This window comes from Cavia porcellus, unplaced genomic scaffold, assembly GCF_034190915.1.
Source record: "Cavia porcellus strain 051 isolate PalLab524CR breed Dunkin Hartley unplaced genomic scaffold, mCavPor4.1 scaffold_6, whole genome shotgun sequence".
Taxonomy (NCBI): Eukaryota; Metazoa; Chordata; class Mammalia; order Rodentia; family Caviidae; genus Cavia; species Cavia porcellus.
In genome coordinates this window covers 41,735,268-41,753,985 of record NW_026947489.1, presented here as the reverse complement: position 1 = coordinate 41,753,985, position 18,718 = coordinate 41,735,268, and the positions used below count along the sequence as shown (strand labels likewise).

General features: G+C 36.0%; 1 protein-coding gene across 5 annotated transcripts in view; it reads left to right on the top strand.

Annotated features, from left to right (window-relative positions):
* LOC100726582 (zinc finger protein 709-like) overlaps nt 1–16,922 on the top strand; it is a 38,093-nt gene extending 21,171 nt beyond the window's left edge. For all 5 annotated transcript variants that reach the window (XM_013158766.3, XM_063250519.1, XM_003475360.5 and 2 more), the window contains 3 exons: nt 8,215–8,341; nt 8,533–8,593; nt 10,203–16,922. In XM_013158766.3, the coding sequence (XP_013014220.1) occupies nt 8,215–8,341; nt 8,533–8,593; nt 10,203–11,850 (1,836 nt within the window). In that variant the 3' untranslated portion in view covers nt 11,851–16,922. The remainder of the gene's footprint in view (nt 1–8,214; nt 8,342–8,532; nt 8,594–10,202) is intronic.
* The last annotated feature ends 1,796 nt before the right edge of the window (nt 16,923–18,718 follow it).

Here is an 18,718-nt window from a genome sequence, read left to right as displayed (position 1 = left end):
ATTAGTTGTGAGTTTGTCTTCTTCATTTTGTTTTCTGCTCCATTAATTGTGACCTCTCTGCCGCTACTTCTGGATTCTTTGTATTTTTCTTTTTTAGAATATCTTGCAGTATTCTCTGTAGAGTTGAATTGGTGGTTGCGTATTCCCCTAGTTCCTCTTTATCCTGGAAGCTCCTTGTTTTTCCATCCATTTCCAGGGATAGTTGTGCAGGATATATCAATCTTGGCTGGAGATCATTATCTTTCAAAGCTTGAATTATTTCCCCCCACGCTCTTCGTGATTTGGTTTGTGCAGAGAAGTCTGCTGTAATTCTGATGGGTGTTCCCTTGTAAGTGATCTGTTTCTTGTCTCTGACGGCTGTTAGTATTCTGTTCTTGTATTGGATTTCTGGAATTTTAATTATTATATGCCTGGGTGTTGCTCTGTTTGGGTTGTAGGTGGCTGGGGTCCTGTATGCTTCATACAATTGAGTATCTTTATCTTTTGCTAAATTAGGAAAATTCTCCTGGATCATTTCTGTGAGTAGCTTTTGTAGTTCATTTGTTTGTGTCCCTACTTCTTCTTTTATGTTCTTAATTCTTAAGTTATAGACCCTCTTATCATCTTCTGGTCTTTGTATTATTGCTGTTTGTTTCTTTGTTATTTTTAAGAAGTTTTTCATTTCATGCTCCCATATTACACATCTACCCTCTAGTTCAGATAATCTGTCCTTAGTTTCTTTCAAGCTGTTATGCCAGTTTTCAATAGACTTTTTAGTCTCCTGGTATTCTCTTTGAACCTGCTTCACATATTCTATGCTTTCTCTATTTTCTCCATTAAACAATTCTCCCCTCTTTTTCTGTTCTTCCATTCCACCATCTGTTTTTTCTTGGGCGGTGCTTAGCATTTCTCTAACTATTCTGCTTATGTCTAGCTTCAGGTCATTAATAACTTCATTCCTGAACTTGTCTATGAGGCTCTCGAGATAGCACTTTATGTCTATTGGTGCTGTGTCTGCTGTTGCCTCTTTCTCAGGATTAGGGGCCGAGGACCCTTTCTTGTTGCTGCCTCTTCCCATATTCTTTGTTCCTTATATATGCAAGCATATATAGAAGGCCCAACTTCCTTCCCTGTCAGCCACAGTCTGATTGAATTGTGCCGGCTAGGTGTTCCCGCCCACCGCAGCGCACCAGGGAGTTACAGACCATACAGCCTATGCAGGGCCCACCCCTCCAGGTCACCTTCAGGAGCTGGGCCCTGAGCTGTGCTAGCCTATTGGGTCTCAGCCAGAAGTGTCACGTGGGCTAGGCACTGCTCACCAATCCCGCTTGAGAGGCGGATTGGTGACTGAAGTCACTGCAGTGCCCTGTTCCCGCAAGTCTGCCCGGTCCCAGAATGTCCTCTGTTGGAGTCTCCCAGACCATGGGGAAGAGACCCAGTTTTGCCTCACTCACCGGAGGTGGATGCACGGCTCCCTGCCCGTCCTGCTTTCAACTCCATTCACCGATTCCCATTCTCAGAGCTTCCGTGCGTCTCTCTCCCTGCCGAGCCGATGCAGATGCAGCCGCCGCTGCCGCGCAGCAGGAAACCCAAATCGCAGCTTCCAATGGCGCGGGCTCCAGCTTCCATGCTCAGGCTTTATCTGTTCCTGGTATAGCACCAGGATTGCATTCCCAGTTGGTTTCTCTCAGCCCAGTTCGTTCTTGGATCACCGGGGCATATCTCCTCTTGCTTATGATTCCTTACTCAGCACCATTCCTGAATTCTAAGCTGGGTGTTTCAGAGAGCTTCCGTAGCTGCTGCTATCTGTCTGCCATGTTCTCCCGGAAGTCCCTCAGAACAGTTTTTATTGGGTGCCTTTCTGGTTATTGTCTTGTTAATGGCATTTTACTGTGATATCACAAAGGTTTGCCTGATAACTAGTGACAAATATAGTTTTAGGAGCTTAAAATAAGTGTCTTTATCCTTTAAAAAAATGCATTTTTTAGTTACATTTTGAAAATGAAGAAACATACAAGGTGTGATGTTGGTTCACTAACTTCATTTTTAATTAGTAAGAAGGAAAATGTGCAAAATAAACTTAAAAATTTTGAAATGAGTGAGGATTAAAAGCAAAGATTTCTGCAAGTGACTGAAGAAGCTAGTGTATTTCAGGTAGTGGAAAGACATGGGTGGAAACAGTCAAATTTGGGTCCACATCAGTACAGTGACACAGCAGGGCAATTACTGTGTCCTTAAGGTATGATGAGGAAATACCAGTGTGAGACAGTGAGCAGAATCCTGGTGAGTTTGTTCTAACTGGCTGTCATCATACTGTGAGCTGAAGTAAACCCAATGTCTGTAATTTACTGAGTGTGAACAACTGTGTTTAGAAAAACAAACATGGGAAGAGTATTCAGGATCGAACATAGAACATTGACTCTGACCTACAGTCAGTCCTTTTTTATTTTTATTATTATTTGTTTTAATTCTGACACTGGATGTCACTATCATAGAGGTTACAAGATGACTCTGAATGTCTTGCCTCTGCCTCCCAGAGTGCTATGGTTACAGATGTGGATCATCAAACCCAGCTTTTGTAGGAGTTTTCTAATCACTTCTGTTTAAGATCAGATGCTTTGTTCCACTAAGCATCATCAATTGTTGTCATTTCCAAAAGTTGCTATTTTTGTCCCTCAAAATGTGTGAAGGATAGTTTGGAATACATCCCTGGATTCTTCCTGCTTTAGATATGTATCTGTAAATTTGAGATTAGTTCTGTCTGTAAGATAATTTTTTTTAAATATGGACCTTTCCCCATTTTCTAGAACAGAGACTCTAAAACTCATATTATCCTGAAGAGTACAAATGTCTGTGTCTTTTTATCATAACTTTGGGGTAATGTCTTTATTTTAGTTACTGGAGTGGCTCAATATACCATGCCTAATTACTTTAGGATGGTGATTCATGAGGAAACACATCTCTTGCTTTGGACTAGAATCTGCACTTGAAGCATTGCAGTAAAACTGGGTAGTGAATTTCTCAGAATTGTGGTAAAGCTGAGTGATGTGAGTTTTAAATTTTGTGCCCATTATTTACTGATAGACCACTGCATGGTGGTCAGACAACAACACATATTTGGATTCAGAAAAGAAAGTCAACTTTCACATGACTGTAAGTGTTGGTCTCTGTTCAAAATTCAGCCTGTGAACCGAGAAAATTTTGCCTGGGAAGATGGCTGTGTAGGGCATGGAGAGGTCATGGTTTTAAATCTTCTGGCTTCTCAGGCTTCCCTTAATAACCACTTGGGAGTGAGCCTTCTGCCTCCCCTCCCCGGACCTCATGGGTACAAAGAAAGTCATATGTAAGTTCAGGAAAGTTCTGATCTTCTGACTATGGGTTCGCTTGTGATGGTGAAGCAGGCTTCTTCCCTGACTTGCTTTCCTTTTGCTTCTTTTGCAGCAAGATATTTGTATAAAATGGAAGTTACTTCAAGGATGTTGTATAAATGGAAGTTACCTCCCATAATGTAATACAAGACTATGATTTTCTTGGGAGCTGAACAGAGAGAATTACTACATCTAAAGAATCAAAGAATAATTTAGAAGTAAATTATGTCTTATACTGTTTTGATTGGCTTTATTCTGTTTTATTTTGATTGGTTTTATTCTCTTTAAAAAAGAAAATTTAAAAAAAATTTCAAAAATTATGTTTTATATTTAACTTAATAGAGTATTTAAAAATCCATAAAATAGAGGTGTAGATTAATAAATCAACTCTTAATAATTCCAGTCTATTTCTCTGAATTCATCTCTAAGATTGGACACGGGAAGCTTTCTTGCACCCTCTTGAAAGCTTTACCATTACTTGGTTTAAACTCCTGGCAGTGTTGAATGAGCAAATGATTGAGGTTTGGATGTGTTGCAGTCATATTCTCTGAACATGATCTGTGTTGGTAACTATTACTGGTAATTTGGAGAAGACGGTGTACTCTGTAGTTATTAGATGAAGTATCATGCAATATCCAGTGAGCCCACTTGACTGACGGGTTCATTTTAACTATACAATTATAGATTTCTTGACCTGTCAGGTTCTCATGAAGATGTTTTGAAATCTTCAGAAACAGCTTTGGATCTGTGATTTTCCTTCAGTTTTATATTTTGGCCCCATGTCATTTGAAGCACTGTTCAGTGGAATAAACATAAACAACTGTTAATTTTTGTTGGAAAACAATCTTCTGTAGCATTATATGATACTTGTAATCCTTATTTTCTTTGAGGCACAACTCAAATAGTGTAACATAAATAGAACTTCATCAGGTTTTGTTGAATCAGTGCAATGTATCTCCTTGTATAATTTTTTAGCCTATGTTTTAAGATTATCTTTCATTTTTTTAAATATTTGGATACATTTTAGCAGACAAATGGAAATTCATTTATAATTTAATCCTTCATATTTTGCAGCATTTGCACATCGTCAGATGTTGAAATGAATCTGACAGATTACCTCATATAAACTTTTTTGTATTAAAAACACTTCCAACTGAATGCTGTATTAACATATCAGAGTAAATTGCAATGTTCCTAACTACATTCACAGTATATTAAATGTACTGACCTTGTTTTCTATGCTCAAATAAAGTTCTAAATTTTTAAAGCACATCCATCACTTCCATATAAAATGTATCTTTTCACAGAGAATTAAAGGTAGATCTTGTTTTCTTATCTATACTCACATTCTCTTTTACTTGCTTCTGCAAATAACTAGTAAGTTAAGAACATATGATAATAGCTTATAAATTTTATTTGGTTTAGTTCTGGTTATAATATTGTAGTTTCTTCTCCCTGTTTAATTGGGAATTTTACATAATTCCATTTTCTGTTGTTGATTATGATATCTGGTAGGCTTGTATACCAATTTTTTTCCTGATTTTTCAGTGTTACAAATATCTACTCACAAATTATCTACCTCACATTGAAATAACACTGTGGTTTCAGAGACATTCATGCTCCATAGCATATCGCAAGTGCTTCCCATGCCATGAACAATGTGTGCGCCTCATTCTACATGTCAGCATGTCTAACAACAAGGTGACTGTTGGTGTTATCCATTTAAACATAGTTTCTTAGTAAATACACAGAGAATCTCTGTCAGTAGACACAGTTTAAGAATTTTCTGCACTTCCATAACTTCTGTATGATGTCCTCAATATTGTCTAAATCTTTGCTGATGTTAACTTTATATATTACAGCCTTTCTCACAGTCCTTTGTATTTTGGTTGCCTCTGACTGTTTTTCCACACTTTAGATAGATGCCTGACAGTCATCTTATGAAAATTTACTGACCTTTTTCACATACTTTCCTTTTTTTTGTTTGTTTGTTTCAGTTTTGACCCGTACTTTTTCCTTTCTCTGTATTTCTTAAGGGTGTTTTTTTGTTTCCTCACAAGTCCAAAGAGGTAAATGTCAAAATCACATCCTCCTTTTTCAGTGTTGAGGGAGATACAGTCCTGGTTGAAACTGGGTACTTCATATGCTGCCAAGAATGTGGGTATACAATACTACAGTGGTGTAGACTTTGGATAAATTCTGTTTTCTCCCACTTAGAACTTACTTAAAAACCAGAATTTTAAAATTGGTTTTGTTCTCCCCACCCTCCTCTGCAGTTTTTCTCTGATTATTACTTTAAGAACCAGCCAGGGCTGGTGGAAGTAAACTAGCAAAGTTGTTTGATGTCTAAGATCTGCTGCAGGAGTTTCGCACTCCCAAAGTTCTCTTATCCTTGTAAGGATAAAACATATTTCTATCCTTGTTCTGTTCCTGAATTTCTTCAAGGTAATTTTAATTCTGGCAGTCCATCTTCTGATTCTCCCATTTGGTCTTCAAGGGTTGCTGATTTTAACTTAGGTTGCCTTTTTGTTACTGAGAAAAAATATTTCTTCCATTTTCCAAGTGAACTGTCAAGTGAAAATTTGTGTTCATCATTTGACTTTTATTGATAATATTTAACCCTCAACATAGATTCTCCTTGTGACTCAGTTTAAGATAATGTGATCCGAAGTCTTGGCATTTACAACTTTGTTCTGACAGTTTGTCAACCCAAACTTCTGCCTGGAGAAGTGTGTTCTCATCATGTGTTCTCTGTTAACCTCAATAACCTCTCCGCCCAGGCTCCTTTCTTCACGCTGTGAAGAAATTTGGTATATGGTTGAGAAGCCTTCTGTAATCTGCCTGAGACCTCTGAGACCTCCATTATAGGAATAATATTCTTTTGCACGTCCTCTTGGTTTTCTATGTCGTGTCTTCACAAATGTAAACATAAAAGATACTTCTGTCAGAGATACATAGGATTTTCCATGATAGGTAGGATGTATATTCAATAGTTTACATGGCTGTCTTTCATTTCTCTTGCTTTCATATGCTTCTAATGGGAACCACTGCTTCTTGGATGTCTGGAATCTATTTCCAACTGTGCTGTTTTGTTTACTGTGCCCAGTCTATAAATTACTTCTTTCTTTTTTTTCTGAGTTAGAATGTGGGCAACCTTGTAAAAATTAATTTTCTTTCTCCACAGTAATTTCTTGTTTAAATATTTTTCAACATATTTTAGTCTCAAAAATGCTTTTAGTGAGTTTTAACAGTAACAACAATGTAAATATCCTGGAAACACTCAGAAAGTTTTGTAGCTGGCATATAGAAAAACATAATAGGTGGTTTCTTTGTGTTTCACATGCATTCATGTCTGAGTGGCACACTGTTATATTGTCAGTAATAGTGGTCATATGGTTGAAGCTTTTCAGGTTTACTTTTTATACATGTGAAAAGAATCACATTTGTTTCCAGAAACAATAGCACAGTATATTTTCTGGGCTTTGGATTAAAACCACTTGTCTGTAGATTTTGGTGTACTGTAAAGTAGAGGATATGGTTGTGGATTTGGTTGTGGACTGTATCATTTAATCCTTCCTTTCTTTGTAAATCCATATGCTACTTACGTCTTTCCACAGTTACATTTCCTTTGCCTATGTCCCCAACCAATTTCATGGATCTTGTTTATATTCAGTGTTTTCTCTTGAATTATGTATGTCTTATTTATTTTTCTTATGTAGTCATTAATTTTTTTTACCCAGTATGTAACTTCTTTTTATCGTATATTGTGCAGATTTTTGTTTTACTTCTTGTCTGTATCACTTTTTATAAACAGTTAAGTATCACTTTCTCCCTCTAATTCTGATGGCTTCATGATTTTCTTCTGGGCAAACAATAGTTTTTATACCCCAAAGATATTTGACTATGAATTCTCAAAGTACTCAAGTTTAACTTTCCCATTTCAAGGTGTAACTTAATTATTGCACATAGACTGAAGAAAATGTATGTTTCAATGTATGTTTCTGTTCACTCCTGCCTCCTGTCTTAAACAGATGGTGGTTTCTGCCATTTTGTACAAAAAGGGCTTAAACATGAATCAGTATCTCCTCTTTGCATGTGAGCCCATTGAAGACTTAACTTATTTTTCTGTGATCTAGTTGGTATTCTCACTAATAGAACAATGCCTTAGGTAGCAGATTTTGAATCTTTTTCCCGTATTGTCACTTTATTGTTTAGTAGTATTGAACATTGTTAAACATTTGTCACTGAATAATTAAAACTTTCTTTGACAGACCAAAATGTGATTTGGAAGTACCAAAATTTTTTCTTCCATTTTTCCTTTTATCATTACTGCAAGTTTAATTTGCAAAACAGTAGTGTTCACTATAAATTTATATTTTGATCATATCCATCCCCCTATTTCTCTCCCATATGTAAGTTTCAAAATGCTATCTAAATATAATCAAAGAAGAAAAGTATCAATTCAATAAATGTATAACCTGAGAAAAAGATATATTCTAGAGAAAAGATATATTCTATGAGAGCAGTTTATCAGATATTCTTCTACCTTAGCTTTTTTTGAAACATAGATACTGACCTTATAAGCTCCCTGTATAAATTATGCTTTACAGGCAGTTTTCAAATAAAGCTGATGTTAACTGGCAGAAGACCCCGTGTTCCCATTCTGCTGTTGCTTTAGTAATGAACTCTAATCTAGCATCCAATATTCCTATATGAGGTATGCATATGAATAAAGAATAGCAGTTTGATGACCAAGACATGAAGTAAATGTTTGGAGAACTCGGCCTCATTCCAGTTTTTTATGAGTTGAAATATTTCATGTGTGAATCTCACTCTTCTTTCTGGATATGTATGTCTGATGGTCTAGGAGGCAGTGTCCTTTGAGGATGTAGCTGTGAATTTTACCACAGAGGAGTGGGCTTTGTTGGACCCATCCCAAAAGAAGCTCTACAGAGATGTGATGTGTGAAACCTTGAGGAATGTGGCTGCTCTAGGTAAGGAAATCATCTGTTTCTTATTTATGCAGAGAGCATTGGTTATTGCTTATCAGTGCAATTTACTTTATTGGAAAATGGAAACAATGGTTCTTTCTGGTAGGGTCACATTATACTATGAATGTAACTGGAATCTGAATTTTTATATAATGTACTAACTGATCATTAAATTTCTTTTTTCTACACTTTAGAAAGAACCTGGGATGATGAAGAAATTGAAGACGAGTACAAAAATTGGAGAAGAAATCTAAGGTAATTTGCACTCATAAGAAGGAATGTTCTTAAGAGTCCATGAAAACCAAGCAAATTATAAAATGAGGCAAAGTTGCAATTTCTTTAATCTCACAATAGTTCTCCAAAAATGCATACAGGTTGAGTACCTATAATTTGATAATCAAATATTTGAAATGTTATCCTAAATGCAGATAGTATTGACATTATGTCACAAGTGCCATTGTCTATGTAAAAGAATAAATTATTTCCCAGTCTCAAAATTATAAAACGTTTGTATGAAATTGCATTTACGAGTATATAAAACAAATTTTATGTTTAAATACACATGTATTTTCAAAAGACCACATTCAGGTGGGCATATTGGCACACACCTATAATCCCAGGAATCAGTAGTCTGAGGCAGTAGGATAATGTGAAGTTCAAGGGCATCCTGGGCTACATAGTGAGTTCAAGGACAGCCTGAACTACACAGTGATAACCTGTGTTAAAAAAACAAATCAAACAAACGACCAAATTCATCTCAAATGTTAATGTAAGGAATTCTGTATGTGTATACACATTTTGTATTTTCAAAATTGGTGTCCTTATGAACATATTGAAAATCCAGATGTATGCTACTTTTTCAATAATAATTGTTTTCAAGCAAGAATCCAAAGAATTCAGTCCATTCATGTTACAAAATATTAGAAGGTAACATTCCTTAATGTTGATTGGAATGTCATTGTAATGTAATATCTATGGAAATGTATGTAGAGATTCCTCAAAAAAATAAAAATAGGAATTCCATTTAATCCAGCTATAACCTGGGCATATTCCCCCCAGAATTAAAGTAAGCATACTAACTACATTTATGCATGCATATCTTTGTCTGTAGCAGCACAACTTACACACAAGCTAAGTTCAAGAAACTCCTAGATGCCCATTCACAGATGAGTTGGTTAAGGAAATTTGGGATAGCCTGAGAAAGATGGTACATGTGTGCAATCCTAGCCTTCTGCTAAGTTGAGGCAAGAATATCATACATAAATGCTCAGCTCGGGCAACTTAATGATTGATAAGACTATTTTAAAATACAAAATAAATAAGGCCAGGGATGCAGCTCAGTGCTAAAAGCCTGGGTTTAATCTGCAGCACTGAAAAATTTATATACATAGAGAATGAAATGATGTCAATTGCAAAAAAATGGATGAATCCCAAGTCAATAATATTATTATATAACTCAGACACAGAAATTTCATGTGTTATATTTCATGTGTTATATTTAGTATGAGAAACCCAAAATAAATGTGAATTAAGGAGTAAAGTAAAGCAAAGTGTTAGAAGAGACAGACATTTTGGAGTGGGTGAAGAGACTCAGTGGAAGGGGAAGAAGATACAGTCATGGAAGAAAGACTATACATCAAAATATTTATATATCAGTCCTTAGCAAAAAAATTTTATGTATTGCAAACATGTCAATTACAGACTGGCAACTGGTATTACTATTCTGGTAAAAGCTTTTTCAGAGTGTACCGAAAACTCAAGATCCAACATTCTTCGGGGGCATCAAGCCAGATCTCCCAATAGACCATTAATAAAAACATACTTTTAAATGTTATTAGTTTTTTCTTATTTTATTCCTTTACAGCAGTGAAGAAGTAGAAAATTGCTGTGAATATGAATTGTGGTATCAACATGGAGAAATGGTTTCCTGGACAACAGATACCAATATGAACCTGAGAACAGCTAGTATAACACCAGATGAAAGCCTTTGTTCTAGAGAGCCCTTGATTGCTGATTCATCACCAAATGTGCCCATCATAGCTTATACTGGATTCAACTCATATAAGTACCAGGAATTTGAAGAGAAGCTCTCTAACTCTAACAAACATGGGAGAACCTGCACTGACTTTCAGTCCTCTCAGAAACATGCAAATGCAAATCCTGAAGAGACATACCATGACTATATGCATTATGAAAATTTGTACTCTGATTGCACAGAAGAAACTAACACAGAAGAGAAGCCCTTTGAATATGAGCAAAATGTGAAAGCCCTCAGTACACCTACCTATGTTCCAATCTGGGAAAGCAATCACAGTGGAATGAACACCTATATATGCACAGAATGTGGAAAAGTTTTTACTTCTCACTATTTGATGCAGATACATGAAAGAGCTCACATGGGCAAAAACCTCTCTGTATGTAAACACTGTGGGAAGACCTTCACTAATAGCACTTCATTTAGTAATCATCAAAAAACTCACACTGGGGGAAAACCCTTTGTTTGTAAGCAATGTGGGAGACCTTTCAGGACACACAGCGATTGTCAAAGACATGAACGAACTCACACTGGGGTGAAACCCTATGAGTGTAAATATTGTGGAAGAGCTTTTGGTACGCGCAGTAATTGTCAAATACATGAAAGAATTCACACTGGGGAGAAACCCTATATATGTAAGCTATGTGGAAAAGCATTCAGCAGGCACAGTAATTGTCAAATACATGAAAGAACTCATATTGGGGAGAAACCCTATGTCTGTAATCAGTGCGGGAAAGCTTTCAGCACACACAGTGATTGTCAAAGACATGAAAGAGTTCACACTGAGGAGAAACCATATGTATGTAAGCAATGTGGGAAAGCTTTCAAGACACACAGTGATTGTCAAAGACATGAAACTACTCACACTGGGGAAAAACCCTATGTATGTAAGCAATGTGGGAAAGCATTCAGCAGGCAAGGTAATTGTCAAATACATGAACGAACTCACACTGGGGAGAAACCCTATGTATGTAAGCAATGTGGAAAAGCATTCAGCAGACACAGTGCTTGTCAAATACATGAAAGAACTCACACTGGGGAAAAACCCTATGTATGTAAGCAATGTGGGAAAAGTTTTAGCAGACAAAGTCATTGTCAAATACATGAAAGAACTCACCTTGGAGAAAAACCCTACGAATGTAGGCATTGTGGGAAAGCTTTTGGCACACACAGTCATTGTCGAATACATGAAAGAACTCACACTGGGGAGAAACCCTATGTATGTAATCAGTGTGGGAAAGCTTTTAGCACACATAGTAATCGTCAAGTTCATGAAAGAACTCACACTGGGGAGAAACCCTACTTATGTAACCTATGTGGAAAAGCTTTCAGCACACAGAGTAGTTGTCGAAAACATGAAAGGACGCACAGTAAGGTTAAACCCTATATATGTAAGCATTGTGGGAAAGGTTTCACAACAAAGAGATATTGCCGAATACATGAAAACTCACACAGGGTAGAAGTGATTTGTATGTAAGTAATATGAGAAAACACTCAGCAAACCCTGCAATTGTGAAAGCCATAGAGGAACACACTACAAAGAAACCAAATCTATGCAAACAATGTGGGATAGCTTTCAGCACACACAATGTCAAAGATACGAAAAGATTTCACTGGAGATTAAACCCTATGTATTGTAAGCAATAGGGAAACTTTCAATATATACTGATATTGTGAGACATGAATTATAAAGTATAGATGCTATGTATTTAAGCAATATGAGAAAGTATTGCTTAAATATTATACTGGTAATATCAAAGACTTTTAAAACGAAGCAGAAGTGAATTTTGAGTATGTGAAGTGATGTGCACTGACCTGAAAACAGAGGAGAGAAATCCTTTCGATGTAAGCAATATAAAAATTAACCCTAACCATAACTTCAATAACTTCTCAGGCCAGGCTTCTTTTTTCACTCTATCATGATTTCACTGGCTCTTGCTGAATGACTGAGAGTTCTGCTCCACTATACCTGAGCCTTCAGTTACGGGAATAGTATTCCTTACATGTCTTTGTTTTCTTTGCCATACCTTCTCAAGAATAGCATAGAGTTTTACATCATAAATAAGGGTATTTTATCACTTAGCAGTTTGCATGTCTGTGTTTTCTTTCTCTGAGTTTCTAGTCTGTACTCTTCCTGATGTCCAGCATGCAGTCAGACCACTGCTTTCTGGTCGTCTGGTTTCCTATTTGCAGCTCTTCTGCTTTGTTTACTATGCTGAACTGTAGAATGTGAGGAAGCATACCTGACTCTAGTGTCTTTCCACATAGTAATAATGTATTGTTTAAATTGTATTTCCAAAAGAGTTTTTGGTGAGACTTAACAATAATAACAATATAAATATCCTAGGAACACTCCAACTTTTTTTAACTTGGTCTTGGACAGTGATTGACAGTACCCAGTGAAATCCTATATGACTTATTCTTGTCTTCCCCTTGATTCCACTATCACTTCCTTTGCTCTTTTTCCTAACTGTACCATATGTCATTTTCTCTATTCAGTGTTCTTTCAGTTTTGAACACTTGAATGTTGGATTGGTGGCTACTGTAGAAATTGTTCAGAAGGGCATTGTCTGTGGTTTTTTGTATCACAATTGCCCATGTCTGAGTCAGGACAAAGATTTCCTCACCCATTTTAGTGATCACATGGTTGAAGTTTTTTTCAAGTTTATTTTTTATAGATGTAAAAATGATCACCTTAGGCTGGCGATTTAGCTCAGTGGCATAAGTGCCTGCCTTGCAAGCACATGGTCATGAGTTCAATCCCCGGTACTGATTAAAAAAAAAAAAAAATGATCACCTTTGTCTCTAGAAACAGCCACACAAAACCACATTTTCTGGACCTTGGATTAAAGCCACTGCTCTGTAGACTGGTTCTCCAGATGGCTTGAAGTGTGTTATTTCATCATTTATTCTGTCATAAGTCTATTTCGTCCTAGACTTTCCACCATTCTATTTTCTTTGGCTAGTTCCTCAACCAAGATTATAAACTTTGTTTATATTTGGTGTTTTTCCTTGAATTATGCATGTTTTATTCATTATTCTTATGTGTTCATTGATTTTTAACTCTATTGTATACTGTAGAGTAAAAAGTTTAAATTTTCTTCTCTTTTACCTCTTCTTTACATAGACTTAAATTTCTCCTAATTCTAATGACTTCAGGATTTTCTTTGGGGGAAACAGTTTTTTTCACATCCAAATGATATTTCACTGAGTTCTCCAAGTATTCAAGTTCATCTTTCCCATTTCGAGATGTAACTTTCTTACACATGGAATATGATAAGTGCATGTCTCAATGTATGTAATTGTTTGATCCTGCCTCCTGTATTAAACAGAAGGTGTTCTCTACCATTGTGTACAGTAATAACACAACATGAATTCATATTCTATTCATAGGTGAGCCCACAAAATCTCTCTACTTATAGATTGTGAATCTTTTTTCTATATATTAAGCAATGTGTTACCTTGTTTACTGGTTGTTGAACATTGTAAAACATCTGTTATATTGAACAGTTAGAATTTTTGCCTAATCAAAAATGAGATTTGGATGTGACAAAAGTATTTCTATATTTTTTCCTTTTGTTAATAGTTGTTAATGCAAACAGTATTGCTGTTCATTACATTTATATTTTGATCATATCCAGTGCCCTATTTCTTTCCCTATGCCATCTTAGAAAATTTTTCTCTGTGACAGGTGACCATTTTTTGTCCTTGAGCTGTAAGACAATAAATCTTTCTTGATCTAATTTAATTATTCTTAGGCATTCTCTAACACTTTTTATTGACAGTTTAAATTGTCATTCATTAATTTCCCCTACTGCTATTTAAGATTTTTCTATGAAACCAGGTTCAGATTTCAAAATACTGTTTAAATGCAGTTTGAGAAGGCAATAATCAATTCCCTAAATCATAAGTTGAGAAAAGACATTTTCTATGACCTGGCAGAGCAATTCGTTAGGTATATTTCTACTTGAGTTTTTTACTTGGATGCCGATCCTGTACTAGGATGCCCCTACCAACCATGATATATAGATAGTGTACATAGAAAAATGATGTTAACCAGTAGGAGATCCAGCAGGTTCCATTCTGCTGTTGCTTTATCAGTGAATTCTAAGCTAACATCAAATTCCTGTGAGAGATGTATGTTTGATAACCAAGACAAAAGTAACGATTGGAGAACTGAACCTTATTTCAGCTCATCCTGGCATATTTGAGATGTTTAATGTGAGTCTTAGTCTTCGCAGATATATATGCCTGCTGCTTTAGGAGGCAGTGACCTGGGGGGATGTGGCTGTGAACTTCACCATGGAGGAGTGGGCTTCATTTGATTCATCTCAAAATGAGTTCTAAAGAAATGTGATATGGGAAACCTTTAGGAATGTAATGTCTATAGGGAAGAAAGAGTCTTTTTTTTTTTTCCACTTATGTGATTGGGAACATTAGTTGTTGCTTATCAGTGCAGTTTCCTTAAGCGAAATATGCAAACATTTTAATGACTCTTCCATGCATGTTCACATTGTACCTTGAATCTAAGTGGAACCTCTTAATTTTTATGTAACATAGTAATTCATTATATTTCTGTTTCTATACCTAGAAAGAAACTAGGATGATGGCCAAATTTGAGTATAAAAACAATGCAGGAGATATCTAAGATAATGTGAAGTCACAAGAAAAAGAATGTTGAGTCAGTATGTGAACAGAAGCCTTAAAACCAAACAGGCTATCCAAACTAGGCCATATTCAGATTTCTTTGATCTTGCAAAATTGATCTGAAGATGCAACCATGTTGAGCCTGTACATCCTGAAATCTAATATTTGAAATATTTCAACATTTACAATTTAGGAAGTGCTAATATTTGGCACACGTGACATCTGATATATCAGAATAATATTTTCTAAATTCAAGTTGTAAAAATGTATGAAATTTTATTTAGACATTGAGTAAATGTGTATATAATAAAAAATACTTTATCTCAGGAGCTACATTAAGGGTTTGTAGTTGTATAAACATGTGAGTACTTTCTGGAGAATACTTTCATACCAAATAATTTATGTAAGGAGTGCTAGATATATTTAAATGTGATGCAGTTGTATGTCCTCAACTTACAGATGTGTTCCATTCCAGGAGAATGTTGGTAAATTGGAATCCTTTCAAAGTCCAACAAAATGAATCTTGCACATCATTGACATAAATATAAAATGTAAAGTATGAAAAAACCAAACATGAATGTACATTAAGTCCCTCATACTACTATACTATTGTACACTGTCATACTGCAGACTAAGCACAGAGCAGTACAACTGTAAAAACATCCTACAGGCATGTGAGCTACTTCTGTGGTTTGTTCACATCTCTGAATGTTCATAATGCAAGGTCCTTTTGTACCTCTGAAAACACACAGCTCAAATGTTCATAAATAGGGGGCTTAATACACACATTCAGTATTTGCAAAATTGCTAGCCTTGTGGAAGTATTCAAAATCCAAATGAATGTTACTGTTTTGGTAATAGCTGTATTCAAATAATCCACGAAAGCTTTCTATTCATTCATGATCCAAAATATTAGAATACATCTTTCTCTACTGTTGGTGTAAATATCATTTTGACATAGCATCTATGGATATGTGTATAGAATTTCCTCAAAAAATTCATCTTATCAGCTATACTTGTGGCTAAATATTCTGCAACTTTAAAGTAACTGTTTTATACATACTTGAATACCTATGTTTGTAGCAGCAAAACTTACAATAGCTAAGCTCTGGAAACAGGATAGATACCCATTCACTGATAAGCAGCTTAAAAAAATATGGGATATACTAGCCACGATGGTATGTGTTTGGAAACCCAGCACTCTGGGAAGCTGAGACAGGATATTGACACATTCATGTTCACTCTAGGCAACCTAATAATTGACTCAATTTCAAAGTAAAAAGTAAACAAGGCCGACACTGTAGTTGACTGCTGAATCTGTTCAGTCTCCAGCACTGAAAAACTGTTGAGTAAATATAATAGAATTAAGTGATGAAGAAATGACGTCATTTGCCAAAAAATGAATAGTGTGACTCCATGACATGAAAATTTTGTTAAACACAAAAATTTTAATAACATATCATATTATGTAAAAAACACCCAAAATATGAACAGAGAGGTAAAATAAAGGAGAGATGGTCAAGAAGAAAGAGACAGACATTATGCAGTGATTGAAGAGTTTCAGTCAAGGGACTGGGAGGTAGACTCATGAGCGAAGTGTATCAAAAATAAACATGTATTAACTCCTCAAAATACAAGTGCTATGTTTTGTAAACATCCATTATAAATACTCACATGAAAACTACTGCTTTGATAAATGGTGCTTCCAAACCATTTTCCAGTGAACAGTAAATTAATGATGTAATATTTTTAGGAAACATCAAACCAGATCTCCTCCTGGTAAATCAGCGCTGCAAAGACACTGTTAACTGTGATTTGTTTTGTTTTGTTTTGTTTTTATAGAAGTGAAAGGTAGAGAAATGCTGTTGATAATAAAATATGATATTGACATGGGAAAAACAATTTTGGACTCCAGATACTATTGTATTGTGCACATGAAAGTCACTGTTACGAGACTTGTCAAAAGCCCTTGATTGGTCTTCATCACCAAATGTGCCCATCACAGCTAATACTGTACTCAAATGAAATGAGTATCAGGAATTTCAGGGGAATTGATCTAATTCTAAACATGGGGAAACCTGCACTGACTTCAGAAGCATGCAAAGACAAATCTTGTGTAGAAACTATATGAATATAAATAATGTGGAAAACTGTACTCTGATTGTACTCAATAAGCTAACATTGAAGAGTCTCCCCTTGCATGTAAGCAAGATGTGAAAGCCTTCAATACACCCAACTGTGTTCCCAATTCCAAGAAAGACATCACAGTAGAGCAGATGCCTGCATGTGTATACAATGTGTGAACAGTCTTACTTCTTACAATTCTCTTCACTGTGGAGAAATACCAATGCATGTAGACACTTGAAAATCGCTAATAGCAATTAACTTGTAATGTGAAATAACTCACACTGCGGAGTAAGTGAAGTGGGAAAGCTTTCTGTAGACAGTATTTGTCAAATATCTGAAAGAATTTACTGGGGAGAAATGCTGTATTTTTAAGCAACATTTGGGATGCATTTGATGCACACTGGTGTTGCCAATTTCCAGAAAGAAATCACAATAAGGAGCAATCCTGTGTATGAAAGTGAAGTGGGAACAACTTCAACTATTACAGTAATCATCATAGACATTAAATAAAAGAGGAAATTAAATTAAAATACCTTCCACGAACATAAAAAGATTTAAAAAGCAGAGAAGGTTTTGCTATTAAAGCAATATAAAAAAACTTCCTGTACACACAGATGGCACTACTTGAAAGAATTTATAGTGAAGGTGATTTGATCATATGTGAGAAATATGGGAAATGCATTGTTTTTCTCAGTGCACTCCAGTACATGAAAGAACTCACAGTGCACAAAAGCTATATGTATGTAACCAACGTGAGAAACTGTTCAAGTCTTCCACTTACTGTTAAATATATTAAGGGACTCAACTGAAGAGAATCCTATATAGATAACATGAGAAGACATTGCAAGATTCCAGTAACCTCAGAAAATATGTGGAAATTAATGGTGAGAGTTAGTGCAAATCTTGAATGTGAGAAGTCTTCATTTCTACATTATCTTTTATACAAGCATGGCATTGCATATCAGAACAACCCAGCTCCTTGGATATTTTGTGAAAATACATCTATTGTCACTTTTGTTATCTGTATTACAGACAACATTGTGAGAAACTATTAGGGCTGTGCACAAGTCTTCAGTTATTCCATATGTAAGTGCATATTGGATCAAGTCCCTGTGAATGTAAAATTTTCAATTATAGCATATGATTTCAAAATCCTTTGCAAATTTCTCACATAGTAACAACCTACAAGCAATTCATTAAAATATGATGTCACCACCAAGAGGATATCCTCCCACCTGCACTGCCTTGGTGGGTGGGCAGGGTCCTTGGTGACCCTTTGCCCTACCTGGAGGACCTCAGCAGCTAGTGGGAGCTTTGGCAACCCCACCCCCATACTGCAGTAGCTCAGTGAACTGGAAAGAACATCAGCAAGCCATCTCCCCACCCACAGGACCCCATGGGCAGGCAGCAGTGTAGATTTTTCCCCCCTTAAAAAGAGGATCTCAGTGGTTCAGTAGGAGTCTCAGTGACCCCTCATCCCACCCAGAGGGCTTCAGTAACAAGGAAGGGCACAAGTGAGTTCACTCCCACCCACAGGATGTTGGTGGGCTAGTGAGAACCTGGGTGAGCCC